Source organism: Euleptes europaea, chromosome 7 (assembly GCF_029931775.1).
Source record: "Euleptes europaea isolate rEulEur1 chromosome 7, rEulEur1.hap1, whole genome shotgun sequence".
Classification (NCBI taxonomy): Eukaryota; Metazoa; Chordata; class Lepidosauria; order Squamata; family Sphaerodactylidae; genus Euleptes; species Euleptes europaea.
The window spans coordinates 101,626,208-101,644,624 of record NC_079318.1 but is presented as its reverse complement, the minus strand read 5'-3'; the positions used below and the strand labels follow the sequence as shown (position 1 = coordinate 101,644,624).

General features: G+C 54.7%; 1 protein-coding gene across 1 annotated transcript in view; it reads left to right on the top strand.

Annotated features, from left to right (window-relative positions):
* Window positions 1-4,545: 4,545 nt before the first annotated feature.
* The window catches only part of ARHGEF11 (Rho guanine nucleotide exchange factor 11), a 57,173-nt gene continuing 43,301 nt past the window's right edge, over window positions 4,546-18,417 (top strand). Inside the window, 1 exon segment of the mRNA XM_056853261.1 lies at window positions 4,546-4,600. Within this exon segment, the coding sequence (XP_056709239.1) occupies window positions 4,566-4,600 (35 nt within the window). The 5' untranslated portion in view covers window positions 4,546-4,565.

Sequence of the window (18,417 nt, the reverse complement as noted above, 5' to 3'; positions counted from 1 at the left end):
CAACAAAACTGATGAACTCGATCCAGCGGTACCAGCTCTTCAACATCTGTAAAAAATTCCGATAGTTTTCACCAAATTTGCCAGCGTGGTGCCATAGCTTGATCTATTGTAAATTAGTGAACCACACAGTTGAAGGGGCCCACCTCTAGTGCCCCCCCTGCAGCCCCCTTGCCTCTTGGTGCCCCCCTAGGTAATCCTGCCGCCCCCAGGGGGTGGTACTACCCACTTTGAGAACCACTGGGTTGGAAGAAGGGGGCCCTCATGCCCACAATGTGCTGGCAGATCTCGGGGCCCGTCTCTCCAGCTGCAGGACTTCCCCACAGTCCATCATGCAGTCATCACCAATGGAGGTGGCAAAAGGAAGGGGAAGTCCGGCGGCACCTTAAAGAAGAGAAAAATTTATGCCAGAAAAAGCTTTCATAGAATCCTAGAGTTGGATGGGACCACCAGGGTCATCTGGTCCAACCCCCTGCCCAATGCAGGAAACTCACAACCACCTCCCCCCCACACCCCCAGTGCCCAGAAGATGGCCAAGGTGCCCTCCCTCTCATCATCTGCCCAAGGTCACAGAATCAACATTGCTGACAGATGGCCATCCAGCCTCAGCTTAAAAACCTCCAGGGAAGGGGAGCTCACCACCTCCAGAGGAGGCCTGCTCCACCGAGGGACCGCTATGTCAGAAAGTTTTCCTAATGTCTAGATGGAAACTCTTCTGATTTAATGTCAACCTGTTTTGGCACCCCTCAAGGACTTGAAGATGGCTCTCTCATGTCCCCTCTTGGTCTTCTCTGCAGGCTGAACAGACCCGGCTCCTTCAACCTTTCCTCATAGGAGCCCTTTCTTGAGACGGAGCTCTCTTCAGGTGCCCGAAGTGTCTGAGGGGGTCCAGAGGCAGGGAAGCCCCTTGGCCCCTGATGCCACCCGGGACCTTCCTGGCCTGCCAGAGATGTGTGAGGGGCCAGAAAACCCCCCAGTTAGGGTGAGTCTTGCCTCCACCCCATTTAGCAGCATGAAAGAAGGTGTGTGTGTGTGGGGGGGGCACTGTGACAGCAGCAGACCGGAACTGCCGGTTTTGGCCATGGAATCTCGACTCCCACCCCACCCTGCCAGCCTGTTTCCCAGAAGGCTCTGGGTCTGTATGCAGATTACTCTGAGTGGCCAGTTCCGTCTGGTTTCCCCACGGGTCATCAAAGGGAAGGTGCTGCTGGCAGAAGCCTCTAGGAGGGACACAAGAGGTTGCCTTGACAACAGCCGCCATCTTGTGCGGAGAGTGGTTTGTAGGGTTGCCAGCTCTGGGTTGGGAAATACCTGGAGATTTTGGGGGCGGAGCCTGAGGAGGGCAGGGTTTGGGGATGGGACTTTAATTCCATAGAGTCCAATTGCCAAAGTGGCCATTTTCTCCAGGGCAACTGATCTCTGTTGCCTGGAGAACAGTTGTAATAGCAGATCTCCAGCTACAACCTGGAGGATGGCAACCCTAGTGGTTTGGTTAATTCCCAACTTGGCGACACTATGTTTAACACTAAACACTATGTCTAACCCTAAAACTGGAAAGTAGGGGAAAAGTCACCCTCCCTGGACTGAGGGACACAGGCAGGAATGAAGGTGAAGTCTGGACTGATAAATTTATTTATTTATTAAAACATTTATATCCCACCCTTCTTTCTTTGTGTGGAAGAGTGGGGGAATTGAGCCCGGTTCTCCAGATTAGAGCCTGCCGCTCCTAACCACTACACCACACTGGCTCTACCGACAGACTGCTAACGGGAATGTGTTTGGTGTCACCTCTGTTTTCCAAAGTTTTAAAAGTATGTTCCAACGCACGCTCTGTTGCTGCTCCCCCCCGCCCCCTCCTCTATCACTCCCCGCGTAACCTCTTTTTCTTTAAAACCAACATCCATCAAGACCTTTCAGTTCTTTTGGCTACAGGAGAGTCTTTGCTCATTCTTCCTGGAGAATATCTCTGGTTTCAGCTCATGGAAGACAAGAGTCACTGGAAAAGACAATAATGCTAGTAAAAGATGGAGGCAGCAGGAAAAGAGGGAGGCCCAACGTGCAATGGATGAACTCAATAAAGAAAGCCACAGCCCTCAGTCTGGAAGACCTGAGGATGGCTATTAAGGGTAAGATAATAGAATCATAGAGTTGGAAGGGACCACCAGGGTCATCTAGTCCAACCCCCTGCACAATGCAGGAAATTCACAACTACCTCCCCACACACACACTCCCATGCCCAGAATATGGCCAAGGTGCCCTCCCTCTCATGAACTGCCTCTGGTCATAGAATCAGCATTGCTGACAGGTGGCCATCTGGCCTCTGATTCAAAACCTCCAGGGAAGGAGAGCCCACCACCTCCCGAGGAAGCCTGTTCCACTGAGGAACTGCTCTTACGGCTAGAAAATTCTTCCTAATGTCTGGATGGAAACTCTTTTGATTTAATTTCCACCCGTTGGTTCTGGTCCGACCTCCTGGGGCAACAGAAAACAACTTGGCACCCTCCTCTGTATGACAGCCCCTCAAGTACTTGAATATGGTGATCATGTCCCCTCTCAGTCTTCTCCTCTCCAGGCTAAACATACCCAGCTCCTTTAACCTTTCCTCCTAGGACTTGGTCTCCAGACCCCTCAACCATCTTTTTTTGCAAAATATTGTTGAAGGCTTTCATGGTCAGAGTTCATTGGTTCTTGTAGGTTATCCGGGCTGTGTGACCGTGGTCTTGGTATTTTCTTTCCTGACGTTTCGCCAGCAGCTGTGGCAGGCATCTTCAGAGGAGTTACACTGAAGGACAGTGTCACACAGCCCGGATAACCTACAAGAACCAATCTTTTTTTGCCCTCCTCTGGACACGCTCCAGCTTGACTACATCTTTCTTAAATTGCAGGGCCCAAAACCGAACACAATACTCTAGGTGAGGTCTAACCAGAGCAAAGCGATACCATCACTTCACATGATCTGAACCTCTGTTGATACAGCCCAGGATCGCATTAGCCTTTTTAGCTACCGCATCACACTGCTGACTCATGTTCAGGGTTTGGTCTACTAAGACTCAAAGATCCTTTTCGCACACACTACTGCTCAGACAAGTCTCCCCCATCCTATAATTGTGCATTTGATTTGTCCTACCTTAAATGCAGAACTTTACATTTGTCTCTGTTGAAGTGCATTTTATTAGTTCTAGCCCATTTCTTTGGCCTGTCAAGATCATCCTGCATCTTGGTTCTGTCTTCTACCATGTTTGCTACCCCTCCCAATGTAGTATCATCTGCACATTTAATGAGCATCCCTTCCAAAAGATGGATGTTTTGGAGGTCATTCATTCATTGGGGTGTCATAAGTTGGAAGGGGCTTGATGGTACACGCCCCCCCCCATGGAATCTCTCTCCCCCGGAGGCTCCCCTGGCACCTACGCTGCTTGTTTTTAGGCGCCAGGTGAAAACATTTCTGTTTGCCCAGGCTTTTAATGCAAGGCTTGATCTTTTAACACTATTTTCACCTGGGAACTGCAATGTTAAACTGTGAGTGGGTCTCTTTTTCTGTCGTGCGTGTTGTCCGCTGGGCCGGGCTTCTTCAAATGCTGGCTTTTCATGCCTCTCTTTTTAATTGTCCTTTTTTTATGTTTCCTATTTCGTCAGGCAGCTGGGGCAGCAGGTTCCTGGGGGGGGGGGAGGAGGAGGAGGCCGGGGGCGCGCGCCAAACCAACGAACCAGCCAGCCAGCCACGGCCCCCCCACCCCCCACCCCCCACCCCACCCCACCCCCCCCCCCGCCCGGTCTGCGGCCGCAGGCGGTTAGGCGGGAGCAGGAGGCAGTTCGTGGGGGGCTGGGACCGGCCTCTCTCGCGAGGGAGCCCCCCCAGCCCGAGGGGGCGGGAGCCACACGGGGGTGGGGGTCTCTCTCTCTCTCTCTCGTTGGGCCCCCCCCAAGGCAGCGCGTCGCAGCTTCTCCCCACTGCCCCCCGCCCACCTGCTGCTGCCGCCTGCGGAGCCCCCCCCGCTCCCTCCCCCCCTCCCCCGCTGGGGGCGGCGCGCGCAGGCGTGCGTGCGTGCGGGCGTTGCGGGTCTGGGGCGCGGGTCCGCCTGCAGGAAAGGCCGGGGCTGGCGGGCTGCGCCTAGGCCCGAGCCGGGGGTGCTGGGCGGCGCGGGGCCCGGCCCGGCCCGGCGTGGCTGCACAGGCGCCTGGCGGCAGGCCCCGAAGCCCCACCGCGCGCGGGGGACAGGCGCCGTCCGCAGCCAGCCAGCCAGCCAGCCAGCCGGCAGCAGCAGGAGGAGGAGGAGGAGGGCGGCTGGCCGGCTGGACCCCGTCGCTGTCGTCGCCCCCGGGGCAGCCCTCACCCCCCCCACCCACCCGGGCGGCGCATTGCGGAGGCGCATTGCGGACTCGGAGGAGGAGGAGGGGGGGCGCGGAGGGTCCCCAGGAAGGGCCCCCACCCCCGGACGATGCCCGGAGGAGGAGGCGGCGGCGGCGGCGGAGGGGCGCGGCGTGGGCGGCGGGTGGTCGCGCAGGGCCGGCGCGGCGCCTCCTGAGCCCCCTCCTCGCCGCCCCGGGGGCCGCCGGCGCGCCGCAACATGAGCATGCGGGCCCCGCAGGCCGCCCTCGACAGGTACGTGGGACCCCGCCGGAGCCCCCACCGGGTTTCCGGGTGGGGGTGGGGAGTGTGGTGCCCCCCCCCATCCCACCTCCTGGGCACCAGGCAGGTGTTCCGGAGGAGGAGGAGGAGGAAAAGCGTGGCCCTGCAGGCAGGGGATCGGGGGGGGGGGCGTGTGCGCGCGCCCTGCTGGCTCCGGGGTGGGGTGGGGTGGGGTGGGGTGGGGAGGGGGCCCAAGGGCCCGGGGTCTGGTGCGCCTGGGCGCTGCCTCTGGTGTTGGCGGTGCCCCTTGCCTGGGGCTGCTGCTGCCGCCGCCGCCCCCCCCTCCTTCCCGGCCGGCCGTGTGCCCCGGGGTGGGGGTGGGGGTGGGGGTGGTGCCAGGTCAGAGCAGGGAGGGTGATTGCAGCCCCCCTCCGCAGCGTGCCCACACGGGCTCCTGAGGGCAGAGGAGCACGGGGGTCAAGCGGATACTTCGGCACGGTGGTGGCGGCGTTGCATATGCCATTGGGGCATAGCGGGGGCACCTTGGCAGCTGGGTGCCGGCGGGTCGCTTGGTCGGAGGGCCTCGAGTCCAGGAGCACCGGACAGACCGGGACGGTTTCAGTGGCAGCTTTTGAGAGCGGAGGGTCGCTTTGCCAGGCGCCCCGTTCTCCGGTCAGTAAGGGCGAGAGGGGGTCCTTTCCCCTGGGCGGGGACCACCGACCTTCCAGCTCTCCAAACCAACCCAGCTAGCAATTGAGCTGCGCTCCATTTAAAGGAGAACCAACGGCAACGTAGCCCGCCACTCCTCCGGGAGCACAAAACCCCACAGAGTCCACAGGAATCAGTGGCACGCACCAGAGCTCAATTCCCCCCATAGGTGAGTTTGGCCAGTAGAGAAGGGGGAAAATACGATACCCCCTGAGAGAAGGAATTCTGCCTTTCAGAGGCCACCACTAAGGAGGGCCCTGCTCCTTCCAGGGACCAGTCTGTGCCTCTGCGTGAGTTTGTGCCAGGAGCAAGGCTTTGGGCAGGTGCACGTGGGGCAGGCCCTCCGTGAAACGTGTAAGCCCCAAACGCTCAAAGGGGCCCTGGGAACGCACCCATAGGCAGCGTGCTTGTCTGAGGGGAGGCATCTTGGAGCAGCTCTCCTAGCTCATCTCTGTTAGCGATCTAGCTGCAGCCCTGTGCCCCCCCCCCAGGGGTCACCACACAGTCTTCACAGGCAGCCCCAGAAAGATCGCATTGCAGTAGTGCTGCCCAGTGGTCACTGGGGCAGGAATGGCAGCAGCCAGGCACTCTGAGCCACAGGCAATCCTTGGAAGTCCAAGGCTGGGAATAGCCAGCAGTACCCCTAAGTTGGGGGCTTGCCCTTCCCAGGCGAGCATGGCCCTCTAGCCAATTGGCCTGTCCGTGCCCACCCACTCTCACAGCTTCTGTTTTGCCTGGGTTTGAATGGATGCCCCCCTTCTCCAGGCACAAGGTCAGGGCCAAGGAAAAGGAGAAAGAGGGGTGGGTACCACACGTAGACTGATGGCTCTGTGCCCCATCACTCTGAATGACCCCACCCGAGGCCTTGACATTTAACAGGCAGAGTTTAGAAAAGAAAGGGAGATCGACTTCCTTCTGGATCCGAGGCCTGGGGCGCCCTAGGCTCAGAGACCGACAAGGTTTTTGGGGCATGAGCCTTTGGGAGTCAAAGAGAACCCAAGGAGAAGACCCCAAGTCGTCTCTCCAAACAGCTTTCAGGATCCTGGCCCCCCTCCCCCCATCACGCTGTCCCTGGCTCTTGCCTCGATAGGAGTAATTTACCAGGGCACGAGACCGGGTAATACGACGGGCGTGATGGTCGGCCACTTTGCTTGCGCTGGCATTTGTTGGGGGTAGGGCTGCCCAAATGGCTACTGCTGGTCTGTTTGACGGGCAGGTCAAAGTGGATTTATAATCCCAGTCCGGGAAGCATTCACAGAAACAAGAGGTCCCAGCGACTCGGTCACTTTGAGATCCTTCTGTTTAGCTATTCATTTGGACGTGTTCCTCTCCAGGGACTTGCTCAAAGCAGCTGGTAAAGTAAAAATGATACTTGATTATTAGGAAACGTCAATTTTAGAAGTGTCCGTAGACAACTACCCAACAGCTTGCCAGGGTCAGGAAAACAAGATTAGCTGTAAACCGGCTCTCAGCCCAGAAGGGGGTCACAAAAACAGCTCTGAGAAGGAGCCCTTTTGTTAAATGCCGAGAAATGTTTGGCCCGGGGGTCTCAGAGAACAGTGCAGTACCCGCTTGGTCAATGCATTCCAGAGGGAGACCCACAACACCTGTGGCCAGGCCCAGTCGCACCTGCCCTGTTTGCGCAGGTGGCGGCACCAAGCTCGCTACTTCAGATGAAGGCCTAAACTGGCAGTCTTCCAGGTACCCCAGCCCCCAGCCTTTAAGAGCCGGCACTTTGACCTCTGTTTCGGAAACAGATGGGTAACGTGGGCAGATCTTTCAGCAGGGGGTGAGACGGTCGCGGTCACCAACCCCTGACAGTAGCCTGGTTGCCACTTTTTGGAACCAGTGGGGTTACCGAACCATTTTCAAAGGCAGGCCCCATGAGGAGGGTGCATTGTAGTAGTCAAACAGAGATGTGATGAGAGTACGGATCACCGTGGCCAGATCACGCTATTTGGCGAATGGTGACCTAGTTAAAAGGTGGCACATTCCATGGGGGGACACGTGAGCCTCCAGCGGTGGGCTGGGATTTAGTGGCACCCCCAAGCGACAAACGTCCTTCTTCAGTGGGAGTGCAGCCCCCTCCCGGACAGGCCAACTCCTCATCTCTTATCACCCCTAGCCAAATTCCTTGCTGTATTTGGTTGTGGGGTTGGAAACAGTAGAAACTTAAGAGTTGTGTGGTGTGGTGGTTCGAGTGTTTTACTGGGACTGGGGAGACCTGGATTCGGATCCCTGTGCCACTGGGTTAACTTGGGTCAGTCATTCTCTTTCTCTACCTAGCCTACCTCACAGGGTTGTTGTGTGGACAGAATGAAAGTGATAGATGGGAACTGTGTATGACACTGAACTCTTTGTAGGAAAGGCTAGTTAGAGGGGAGAAAAGTCCATATAAATAATGCTGAACTTTAATCTTGTTGACTCCAGTGGCTAAGGGCAGTGTATACTGGTTGGGCAGCTGTTGGCTGTGGAAGGCTGAGAAGTGGCCCAGTGTGGAAAGCGCATTTTCTTTTGTGAAGGTCCCACCCGGCCTGGCTTTGGGGACTGGGACTGGCTGTGGTTCTTGGGGGTCGCTGGCAGGGTTCTGGGGAATTGCTTGGCCACGTGGGCTCCAGCCTTCCCTTTGTGTGGATTGGGTCCCGTCACCTGCTTCTCCGCTGCTGACTGATACGGAGAAGGCGGCGGCGGCAAACGGCAGTGCAGGATAAGTAGCTGGTGGAGCAGGACTTGGTGGCCGGCTGGCAACCCCACCTCTTGGGTTGGGCTTTGGCCTATCCTGGCTAATGCGATCTTGGGGTGCCTCAACAGAGGCATAACATCCAAATCACAAGAGGTCATAGTTCTGCTGTACGCTGCATTGGTCAGGCCGCACCCGGAGTCCTGTGTGCAGTTCTGGATGCCCCACTTCAAAAAGGATGTGGACAGAATGGAGCGGGTGTAGAGGAGAGCGACGAGGAGGATTGAGGGGACACAGGATTGCTCTCTTTGAATATTTGAAGGGCTGGCACCTAGAGGAGGACAGGGAGCTGTTCTTGTTGGCAGCAGAGGAGAGGACTCGCAATAATGGGTTTAAATTGCAGGCGGAAAGGTCCGGTTGGACATCAGGATTTTTTTTTTCCATTTAGAGTAGTTCAGAAGTGGAATGGGCTGCCCAGGGAGGTGGTGAGCTCCTTCCCCTCTCTGGCAGTCTTCAAGCAGCGGCTAGACAAGCACTTGTCAGGGATGCTCTAGGCTGATCCTGCATTGGGCAGGGGTTAGACTAAATGGCCTGTGTAACCCCTTCCAGCTCCATGATTCTATGTGCCTGGCGGGGGCTGCGGCATCGGCACGTGGCGTTGGCCAATCTCCAGCCTCGATTCGTGGAATCTGGGAAGGCGGCACAGCCAGGCCACGGGATACTCTCCTCAAGGATATCGTCCTTTTTAAAAGGAAGCAAGGTTGGAAGCAGGGCAAGAGAGACTGAGGGCTGTGGCAGTTTTATTTATTTATTAATGGCATTGTTTTTCTCTTACCCTTCTGCCAAGAAGCTCAGGGTGGTGCGCATAGTTCTCACCTCCTCCACTTTATCCTCACAGCAACCCTTTGAGGTAGGCTAGGCTGAGAGAGAATAATGGGGGCCAGGCCAGCCAGGGACTTGGGCCTGTGCCTCCTCACTACAGGGGCTCAGAGAAGCAGGTGCACTCGCATGATAGGGCAGAGCTGGGGCGGGGCAGGTATGGAGGAGGGTCTCCGTTACTCTCCCGCCAGCTCTGACCTCCCTATAACCTTCAGGTATTGCTCTCTGTCTTTGCTGAAGGTGTCTGAAATCCTTTTAAAGCCAGGCTTTCGGAAGTAAAGTAAATGAGGCCAAACAAGGGGAGAAAGGTAATAATTTCGTCTAGGGGTTTAAGATTTCGTGGTGCAGACTCTGGATTTCTGGCCCAGAGAAGTTCCTTTTCTTCATCTCAAAATAAAATGAAATGCAATTAAAATGCACACGCACACACCCTGTGTGCCTCTCTGGGCTTGTCTAGTAAGATAGGAAGGTTGCGGCGTATCAGAGGCTGCTACGTAACCAGCAGGTTACATATTTATTGAACTTTGGCAGTTCCAAGAAGGTAAACACAGTTTTGAATGTACACATGATTTATAAAGATATGGAATTCAGCGTGATTTAATTTGCACGGTGTGATCTGCCACGGCGCTTTGGAGGGGACCGGCTACCGCTGGGGAGCCGACCTAAGCCAGTCTATTCCAGAGTCCCATTTTGGTCAAAGAGGCTTACTTCAATTTAAATAGTTAAATTGTGGAACTCCCTGCTCCAGGATGTGGTGATGGCTGCGAACATAGAAGGCTTTAAGAGGGGAGTGGACATGTTTGTGGAGGAGAGGGCTATCCATGGATACTAGTCACGATGTATACCTGTTCTCTCCAGGATCAGAGGAGCATGTCTGTTATCATAGGTGCTGTGGAGCACAGGCAGGATAAATGCTGCTGCAGTTGTCTTGCTTGTGGGCTTCCTAGAGGCACCTGGTTGGCCACTGTGTGGACAGACTGCTGGACTTGATGGGCCTTGGTCTGATCCAACAGGGCTTTTCTTATGTTCTTATGGAGGATAAGGCTATCTATGGCTACTGGTAAAAAAGGATACTAGTCATGATGCATACCCGTTCTCTCCAGGATCAGAGGAGCAGGCCTATTATATGAGATGCTATGGAACACAGGCAGGATAATGCTGCAGTTGTCTTGCTTGTGGGCTTCCTGGAGGTACCTGGTTGGCCACTATGGACAAACTGCTGGACTTGATGGACCTGGGTCTGATCCAGCAGGGCCTTTCTTGTGTTCTTATGGAGGATAAGGCTATCCATGGCTACTAGTCAACATGGGTACTAGTCATGCATAACTATTCTCTCCAGGATCAGATGAGCATGCCTATTATATTAGCTGCTTTGGAACACAGGCAGGACAATGCTGCTGCAGTCATCTTGTTTGGGGGCTTCCCAGAGGCCCCTGGTTGGCCGCTGTGTGGCCAGACTGCTGGACTTGATGGGCCTCAGTCTGATCCAACATGGCCTTCTTATGTTCTTTATGTTCTCCCTTAAAATCTCTGCCATCTTCCTGTTCTTGCTGCAGGAGCTGGGCTTTGCAGAACTCCCTCCCCCAACAAACTCTTCCCCCCCACCCTGTGCAAAGAGCGGGCCTCAGTGCCCTCCGGGAGCCGCCCAGCCTGTTCTGTGCCTGAGCAGAAAAACACCCAAGAGGACGGAGGGAGTCATGTTCCTGGAGAAGTTGAGAAATGACCTGCCCTTGTGGGGGGGGGGGAGTTTGCCATGTTGACTTCTGTGCATCCCTCCGAGGCTGCAGAGTATGATGATGGTGACAGGCACTTTGCCTGTTAGCCTGGGGGGGGGGCATCCCTGCCCTTCGCCCTCCAGTTCCCCACAGCTGATGAGCAGCTCTTAATTAGCTGTGATGGGCGCTCTGCCTTGGCTCTCTCCAGGAAGCAGGCCACATTCCCCTCCCTCCCAGGAAATCAGATTAACTGTCTGGAGCAGACGGGGCACCGGAGGGGCCCATTTAGCAATCTGCGTGGATGGATGTGCCCACGCTGTCTTGGCGGCCTGCTTCCCAAGCACAGCAATTATTGTCCACGGCCTTATCTGAAAACAGAGATGTCTTCAACTTGTGGTTTTAAAACTTGCCCCGTGTCGGTATAATAATGGAAGCATGGATGTCAAATGTCCAGAAAATCTGAAGGTATGGGAAGATAATGGAAGTTGGCAGAAAAGTTGAAATATATGCAGGCTCAGTGGTGGAGTCTTCTTGGCATGCAGAAGGTCCCAGGTTCAATCCCCGGCATCTCCAGCTAAAGGGACTAGGCCAGTAGGTGATGGGAAAGACCTCCGCCTGAGACCCTGGAGAGCCGCTGCCTGTCTGAGTAGACAATACTGACTTTGATGGACCCAGGGGGGTCTGATTCAGTATAAGGCAGCTTCATGTGTTCATGTGTATGTATATCAAGCCTGAACTTCGTATATCAAGCCTGAACTTCGTATATCAAGCCTGAACTTATTTTACTGCTGTAAGAGCATAAAATGCTGTAACTTAACGTATGCATAGAAACATAGTGCTGGTCCCTCAAGGATCAGGATCATCTAGTCTAACCCTCCTGCACAACGCAGGGAATTCACAACTATCTTCCCTCCCCCCACTCTCCTCCTCTATGCAAAAAAAACCCCCTCTAGGATCCCTGGCCAATCTGGCCTGGAGGAACATTGCTTCCTGACCCCAAAGTGGCGATGGGCATTTCCCTGGGCATGTATGAAAGGGCCACGAGAGCCAAGCATTGACACAACCCTTCCTGCCCTCCCCTCTCATGATCTGCCCAAGTTCACAGAATCAGCCTTGCTGTCAGGTGGCCGGCCTCTGCAGTTGGCTCTTTCAGTGCAGTCCTAAGGAGAGTTACTCCAGTCTAAGCCCACTGAAATGAAGGAGTGGAATAACTCAAGTACTTGAAGGGCTGTCATATAGATTAGGGTGCCGAGTTGTTTTCTGTTGCCCCAGAACCAACTGGTGGAAATTAAATCAAAAGAGTTTCCATCTAGACATTAGGAAGAATTTTCTAACAGTCAGAGTGGTTCCTCAGTGGAACAGGCTTCCTCGGGAGGTGTTGAGCTCTCCTTCCCTGGAGGTTTCTAAGCAGAGGCTAGATGGACATCTGTCAGCAATGCTGATTCTATGACCTTAGGCAGATGATGAGAGGGAGGGCATCTTGGCCATCTTCTGGACATGGAGTAGGGGTCACTGGGGATGTGAGGGGGAGGTAGTTGTGAGTTTCCTGCATTGTGCAGGGGGTTGGACTAGATGACCCTGGTGGTCCCAACTCTAGGATTCTATGAATTCTTCTTAGGATTGCACTTTTCGCCATATTTATGGCCATTCTGTGTCATATTTATGGCATTGAGGACAGAACAATAAATATATGGGTTGAAAACCTGTTGTGGAGGCTCAGCTGTAAATGTGATTTTTTCATTCTCAAGTGCTGCAGATCAGGGGTTTCCAAGAGGGAATTTGTGAGCTATTGGCAGCCCTCTGGCTGCTGTACAGTCTCTTGGGTGTCCCCTGGAAGACCCAGGAAAAGATCACAAGAAGATCTGCTCTGGGCTTAAAAGAAGTGTGTGGGGGGGGGGGAGCCTTTCATGGCATGGTTTTTCTCTGTGCTGCTTAGCCAACAGCTTCTGTTCTGGGGTTCTTCCCAGTCTGTCTTCTCTTTCTAGGACAGGGCAGAACTTTGGAACATGCGTTGGGGGGGAGTAATTTGGGATATTTTTCATTACTCAGAAGTAGCTGTCATTAAACAAAACATTGGTGATTAATCTTCAGTACTGCACATCTTAGAGTGAGCAAAACTGTGCTCTGAAACCTTTTTACCTAAAGCAAAAATATTTCATAGGATGGGCTTTTTTCCGGTGCTTCCCAAAATTTCCCATGTTTTTCATTGGAAAAACTGGAAAAAATTCCTTGGCCAAAACCTCCTCCCTCCATATGCTTTTCCCATTTCTTTCTCTGGGCCTTATATCTCTTAAGCGGGAGGTATTTTTTGAAGGGTTGTGGCTCAGTGGTAGAGCATCTGCTTGGCATGCAGAAGGTCCCAGGTTCAATCCCTGGGTCCCAGGTTCAATCCAGTTAAAGGGACGAGGCAAGTAGGTGATGTGAAAGACCTCTGCCTGAGACCCTGGAGAGCCACTGCCGGTCTGAATAGACAATACTGACTTTGATGGCCCGAGGGTCTGGTTCAGTAGAAGGCAGCTTCATATGTGTTCATGTGTGTGTTCAAGCCCGTCCTGGCCTGCGTTGCCTTTTGCACGGGAGATCTTGAGGGGATGGTGCTTTGTGGGCCGGGGTGTTTGTCCGTCGCCCTCTTTGTCAGAGACAGGCGCCAGGTGCGACTGGGATGCAGGGGCCCTCTCTGAATGCATCCAAGGTGTGTCCTTGAGGCGGGGTCCGTGAGCGCTGGTGGAGAAGAAGTGGCCCCGGCTTGGGCAGAAGCTGGATCTCTACCCACTTGGGTTGCCGGGGGGGGCATGGGGTGCCCTTCCACTCCTCGGCCAGGCGAGGCTGCCCCTGGTTTGTTGTCCTCTGAGTGGGTGGCAGCCTGGACGTTGGCTCAGTTGCCCCATAGCACCATCTGTCTGTGAGGGGGGTCCTGGGGGGGCGAAACCTTCCCTAGCCCTGCTGCCTGGAAGTCTTCACTTGGGATCGCCTGGGCACAAAGCCTGCACTGTGCCCTGAAGAATGGCCCTCCCAAAGGTCTGTCGCAGGAGGAGGGGTTGGCTGTCTTGCATGGAGAGTGTGTATGGGCTGGGGGGCAGTGGGTGTGACTGCCCCCCAAGTAGCTGTGCAAGCCCCAGCACCCACCGTCACCTCTTCGCCCAGAGAGGGACATGCAGGGGGAGGGCAAGGGGCCTGGGTTACTGGCAAGGCTTCTCCGCCTGGCAGTCTTGGGCGGCCCGAGCCTCACGAGCCGGTTTCAGCCCCAACGTTCCCTGCATTTTTCACAAGATCATGCTATTAGGAGCCTGCAGAAGTGATTCTTAAAAGCCCTGCTAATAGCCGCCCCTCTGGCTTGGAGGATTGTCAGGCTGCTCTATTTATACTGGCTGGACGTCCTCGGCCGGGGGGGGGGGGGGATGCTGCCTGAGATTGACCACTGGAAGCTTACAGGGAAGACGTGCAAAGCCCTGGCTGCCGACTGACCCACTTTGAGGAGCTGATCCTGCCCCCCTCCGCCCCCCTGCCTCCTAATCTCCTAATTGAAGCATTTGTTCCACTCTGGCTCCCAAGATGGCGGCAGCGTTCTGTCTGCCATGCCTGTTTTTTCTTCCTTTTCCCCCCTTAGGGCTGGGTCTTCCACGGTTACACCCACCTTCCTTGTGGGCTGCACGGCCAAAGGGGTTTTCTTAGCCCCCCCCCCCCCGCCAGGAGGACAAGAGAATCGGTGTGCGCAGGGCCCCCACCTCCAAATCTCCGAAAGGAAATGCAGGAAGACCTCTCTGCCTCTGTGTGTGTGTGTGTGTGTGTGTGTGCAGACTTAAGAGAGTTGTCTGTGGCTTTGCATTAGGATTTATTTTAAGCTGCCCCGACTCCTGCTCCCCGCAGGATAGCTAATTCCTGTTGAGCTCACCATCTTGCGAGGGTAATTTGCAGCAAGGGACAGTGGCTGGATTGTGGATTTGCTGCCACTGTGCCCTGTCGGCTCAGCGGCCGGCCAGCAGGGCCCCGCGGCGCTCGTTGCGGGAGAAACCCTGGTGCCCTTTTGCCCGGGAGTGTTCCTGCGCTCATCACACCGAGGCTCTTTTTGTGCAAGAACCCCAGGCCCTCCCCTTGCCCCCCCCAACAACTGTCCCTGCTGCCTCTGAATGTGGAAGCTCCATCGCCCCAGCCTGGGCCAGTTTTAACCTGAGGCAAAGGCAGTGTGGACCAGGGAAGAGGAGGAGGAGGGCTGCCTGCCTGTGACCGCTGTCTCGTCCTCTTCACTGGGGGGGGGGGGCGCTGGGATAGAGAGCCAGCGTGGTGTAGTGGTCAAGAGTGGTGGTTAGGAGCAGTGGACTCTGATCTGGAGAACGGGGTTTGATTCCCCACTCCTCCTCCACATGAGCGGCGGAGGTTAATCTGGTGAACCGGGTTTGTTTCCCCACTTCTACACATGAAGCCAGCTGGGCAACCTTGGTCACCTTTTGGGTGCGGTGGAACACAGGCAGGATCAATGCTGCTGCACTCGTCTTGTTAGTGGCTTCCTGGGGGCACCTGGTTGGCCACTGTGTGAACAGACTGCTGGACTTGATGGGCCTGGGTCGGATCCAGCAGGGCCTTTCTTGTGTTCTTATGTTAGTCACACTCTCTCAGCCCCACCTACCTCCCAGGGTTAGGGTTGTGGGGAGAGGAAGGGAAGGCAATTGTAAGCTGGTTTGAGACTCCCTTAAGCGGTAGAGAAAGTCGGCATATAAAAACCAACTCTTCTTCTTCTCCTTCTCTTCCTCCTCCTCCTTTGCTGGAAGATTCCCCCTCCCCCAGTGGCTAGACTGAGTTGATATTGTAGGGGAGGAGCTGGCATCGTGCATGTGTGAATGGCGCATGCTGGGGAGACGGTTGGCAAGAGACAAGTGTCCTGGAAGTGAGGCAGCTTGAAGTTCTCCCTGTTTCTGTGGGTGGCCAAGGGTTGCTGGCAGCTGCCGTCTTCTCCCGCACGTTCCTGCCTGGGAACTAAGGTTGCAGGGAAGGGCCCTCCTGACTGTCCTGCCAATCCAAGATGCTCCTCTGGTGGGCACACGCGACAGGGCCTTTTTGGTGGCAGCCCCACGATTTTGGAACAGCCTCCCCAGGGAGGTACGCCTGGCCCCCTCACTGTCTTTAGGGGGCAGCTGAAGATGTTATTATTGGAGGCTGTGTTTGACAGATTTCGTTTTTAAATTGAAGTTTTTAAATTGTGACCTTTCATGGTGTTTTTTTTTAAATAATTGTTGTTTAATTTATGTTGTTTTTATTGTGTTTTTTATTATTGTTCTATTTATATAGTAAGTTGCCTTGAATTCTGCAAGGGAGAAAGATGGCTAATATATGTTTAAAATAACACAAATAATTGTGTTTGTACACCCTGGATCCCCCCCACCCCCTTCTTGAGTGGGGTGGGGGCTTGAGCTGCTGGGTATTCACTTGGCCTTGAGCTTGGATGCGCACTTGCTTTCGGTCGATGGGGCCAGTATCAAACCCTTAAGAGTCAGGGGGTGTTTTCTCCCCTCCCCTCCTTTGTGTAACCCGTCCAGGATGCCTGCCAAAAATATTTTTGCCTGCCTGTGCCTCTTGGGCTCCAGCGTGCCTTGAGGGACAGGGTTTCCTGGGGTGGCAGGAGGCCTTTTCACTTTGTGGAGGTGGAGAAATGGGATGGGTAGCAAGTCTTGCCAGCTAGGCAACGGATGGGGAGGAGCTGTGGCTCAGAGGCAGAGCACCTGCTTGGCATGCAGAAGGTCCCTGGTTCAATCCCCGGCAGCATCTCCAATTAAAAGGAACAGGCAGCAGGTGATGTGAAAGACCTCTGCCTGAGACCTGGAGAGCCGCTGCCAGTCTGAGTAGACAGTTCTGACCTTGATGGACCAAGCACCTGATTCAGTAGAAGGCAGCTTCATGTGTTGGGGAGGAACCGTGGCTCAGTGGAAGAGCCTCTGCTTTGCATGCAGAAGGTCCCAGGTTCAACCCCCAGCAACTCCAGTTAGAAGGGCCAGGAAGCAGGTGACGTGAAAGACCCTTCTCTGCCTGAGACCCTGGAGAGCTGCTGCCAGTCTGAGTAGACAACACTTTGATGGGGAGGGGCCGTGACTCAGTGTGTAGAGCATCTACTTGGCATGCAGAAGGATCCGGGTTCGACCCCAGCGTCTCCAGTTAAAAGGATCAGGTAATAGGTGATGTGAAAGACCTCTGCCTGAGACCCTGGAGAGCTGCTGCCAGCCTGAGTAGACAATACTGACCTTGATGGACCAATGGTCTGACTCAATCCAAGTTGGTTCCATTTAGGGAGGGGTCATGGGACCCAGTGGTAGAGCATCTCTTTGATATGTAGAATGTCCCCCTGCTCAGCCCCCAGCATCTGCAGGTAAAAGGATCTGGGAGCAGGTGATGTGAAAGACCCTTTTCTGCCTGAGACCCTGGAGAGCCGCTGCCGGTATTGCCCTTGAGGGGCCGAGGGTCTGACTCAGCGGCAGGCAGCTTTGTGTGTGTGAGATGCCAGCTGGCTTGCGTCTGCCCCTCTCTGGCTTGGCAGAAGGAGAGGCGTTTTGTTTTTTGCAGCGTGGAGGGGTGGCAGTGGAGGGAACGCTGATCTGGTGGAAGGAGGGTGTAATTAGCTCCCTTTGCCTCCAACATGCCTCTAATTGTGGTTATGAGGAGACATTCCGTCTTGGAAATTGTGCTGCTGCAGCATCGCGCCTGAACTCGCTCGTGCTCCGGACTGCTCTTGGCTTCGGTTTGTTCTGGAGCGCGCCTCTGCGCCAGCGGCCGTGGCGGGAGGGGGAGAAGGGAGGGCACGCGACGGGTTCTCCGGCAGATCTAACTTTTTGGGTGTCTTGCGTTTGGCAGGAAGATCTGAGAAGACTTGACTCGTTCAGTCCTCATAGGAGTGTTTGCGTGTGTGTTTGTAAGGCTCAAAATAGCCCAACGGTGTTTACCCTGGAGTTATTTCTCAGCAGAATGTGTTGTGGGTTTTCTCTCCAGGTGCTAAGGATTCCCTTTTGAGATCTAGGACGGAGACCTCCTTATCTTTGCATTCCTGGGGCAATGCGGAGGGGCAGGTTAGGAGCGAGGGGTGTGTTTCTTTCCCCAAAGGCCACACAACAAGTCAGAGGGGCAGCCCAAGTCCAGCATTCTTGGCCCCCGGCCTTAAGTCTAGCTGACCTGGCTGGCAGTCAGCTCTTGCTGAGGTTCATCTGCCCCTGGGAGCCGGAAGCCGAGTCAAGCTGGAGACAACCAGAAATAAAAGCGGTATGAAACAAGAACTTAGAAGCAGACCCTAAAAACAGCTTTAGAAAGATGGAACCTTATTTATTTATTTATTTATTTATTTTATTTATTTATTTTTATTTTCATTATTTTGCCAAGACCTGGAACGCCCAGGCTGGCCTGATCTTGTTAGATCTCAAAAGCTAAGCAGGGTCATCCCTGGTTAGTCCTTGGATGGGAGACCCCCAAGGAAGTCCAGGGTTGCTACGCAGAGGCAGGCAATGGAAAACCACCTCTGAACGTCTCTTGCATTGAGAACCCGATTCGGTCGTCATGAGTCAGCGGTGACTTCACGGCATAAGAGAATAAAAATCTGCCTTTGTCCCTGAGACTCGAGGTGGACTACACAGTGTAAGTCAGTACAAGCAACTGCATTGAACAATGCAGTAGGATTAGGGTTTTAGAAATCTGGAACCAGCCGGAAATCTAAAAACAAAATTGAGAAGGTGCGCGGTAATGCCCATCTGCAGGTTGGCACCTGCAGACAACCCAGATGAGCACAGCTGTTGTGGTGAAGCATGGGGGAGGGGCAGTCTGGCAAATATGATGGTCAGGTTGGATTGGGGAGGGGCCGTGGCTAAGTGGTAGAGCCTCTGCTTGGCATGCAGAAG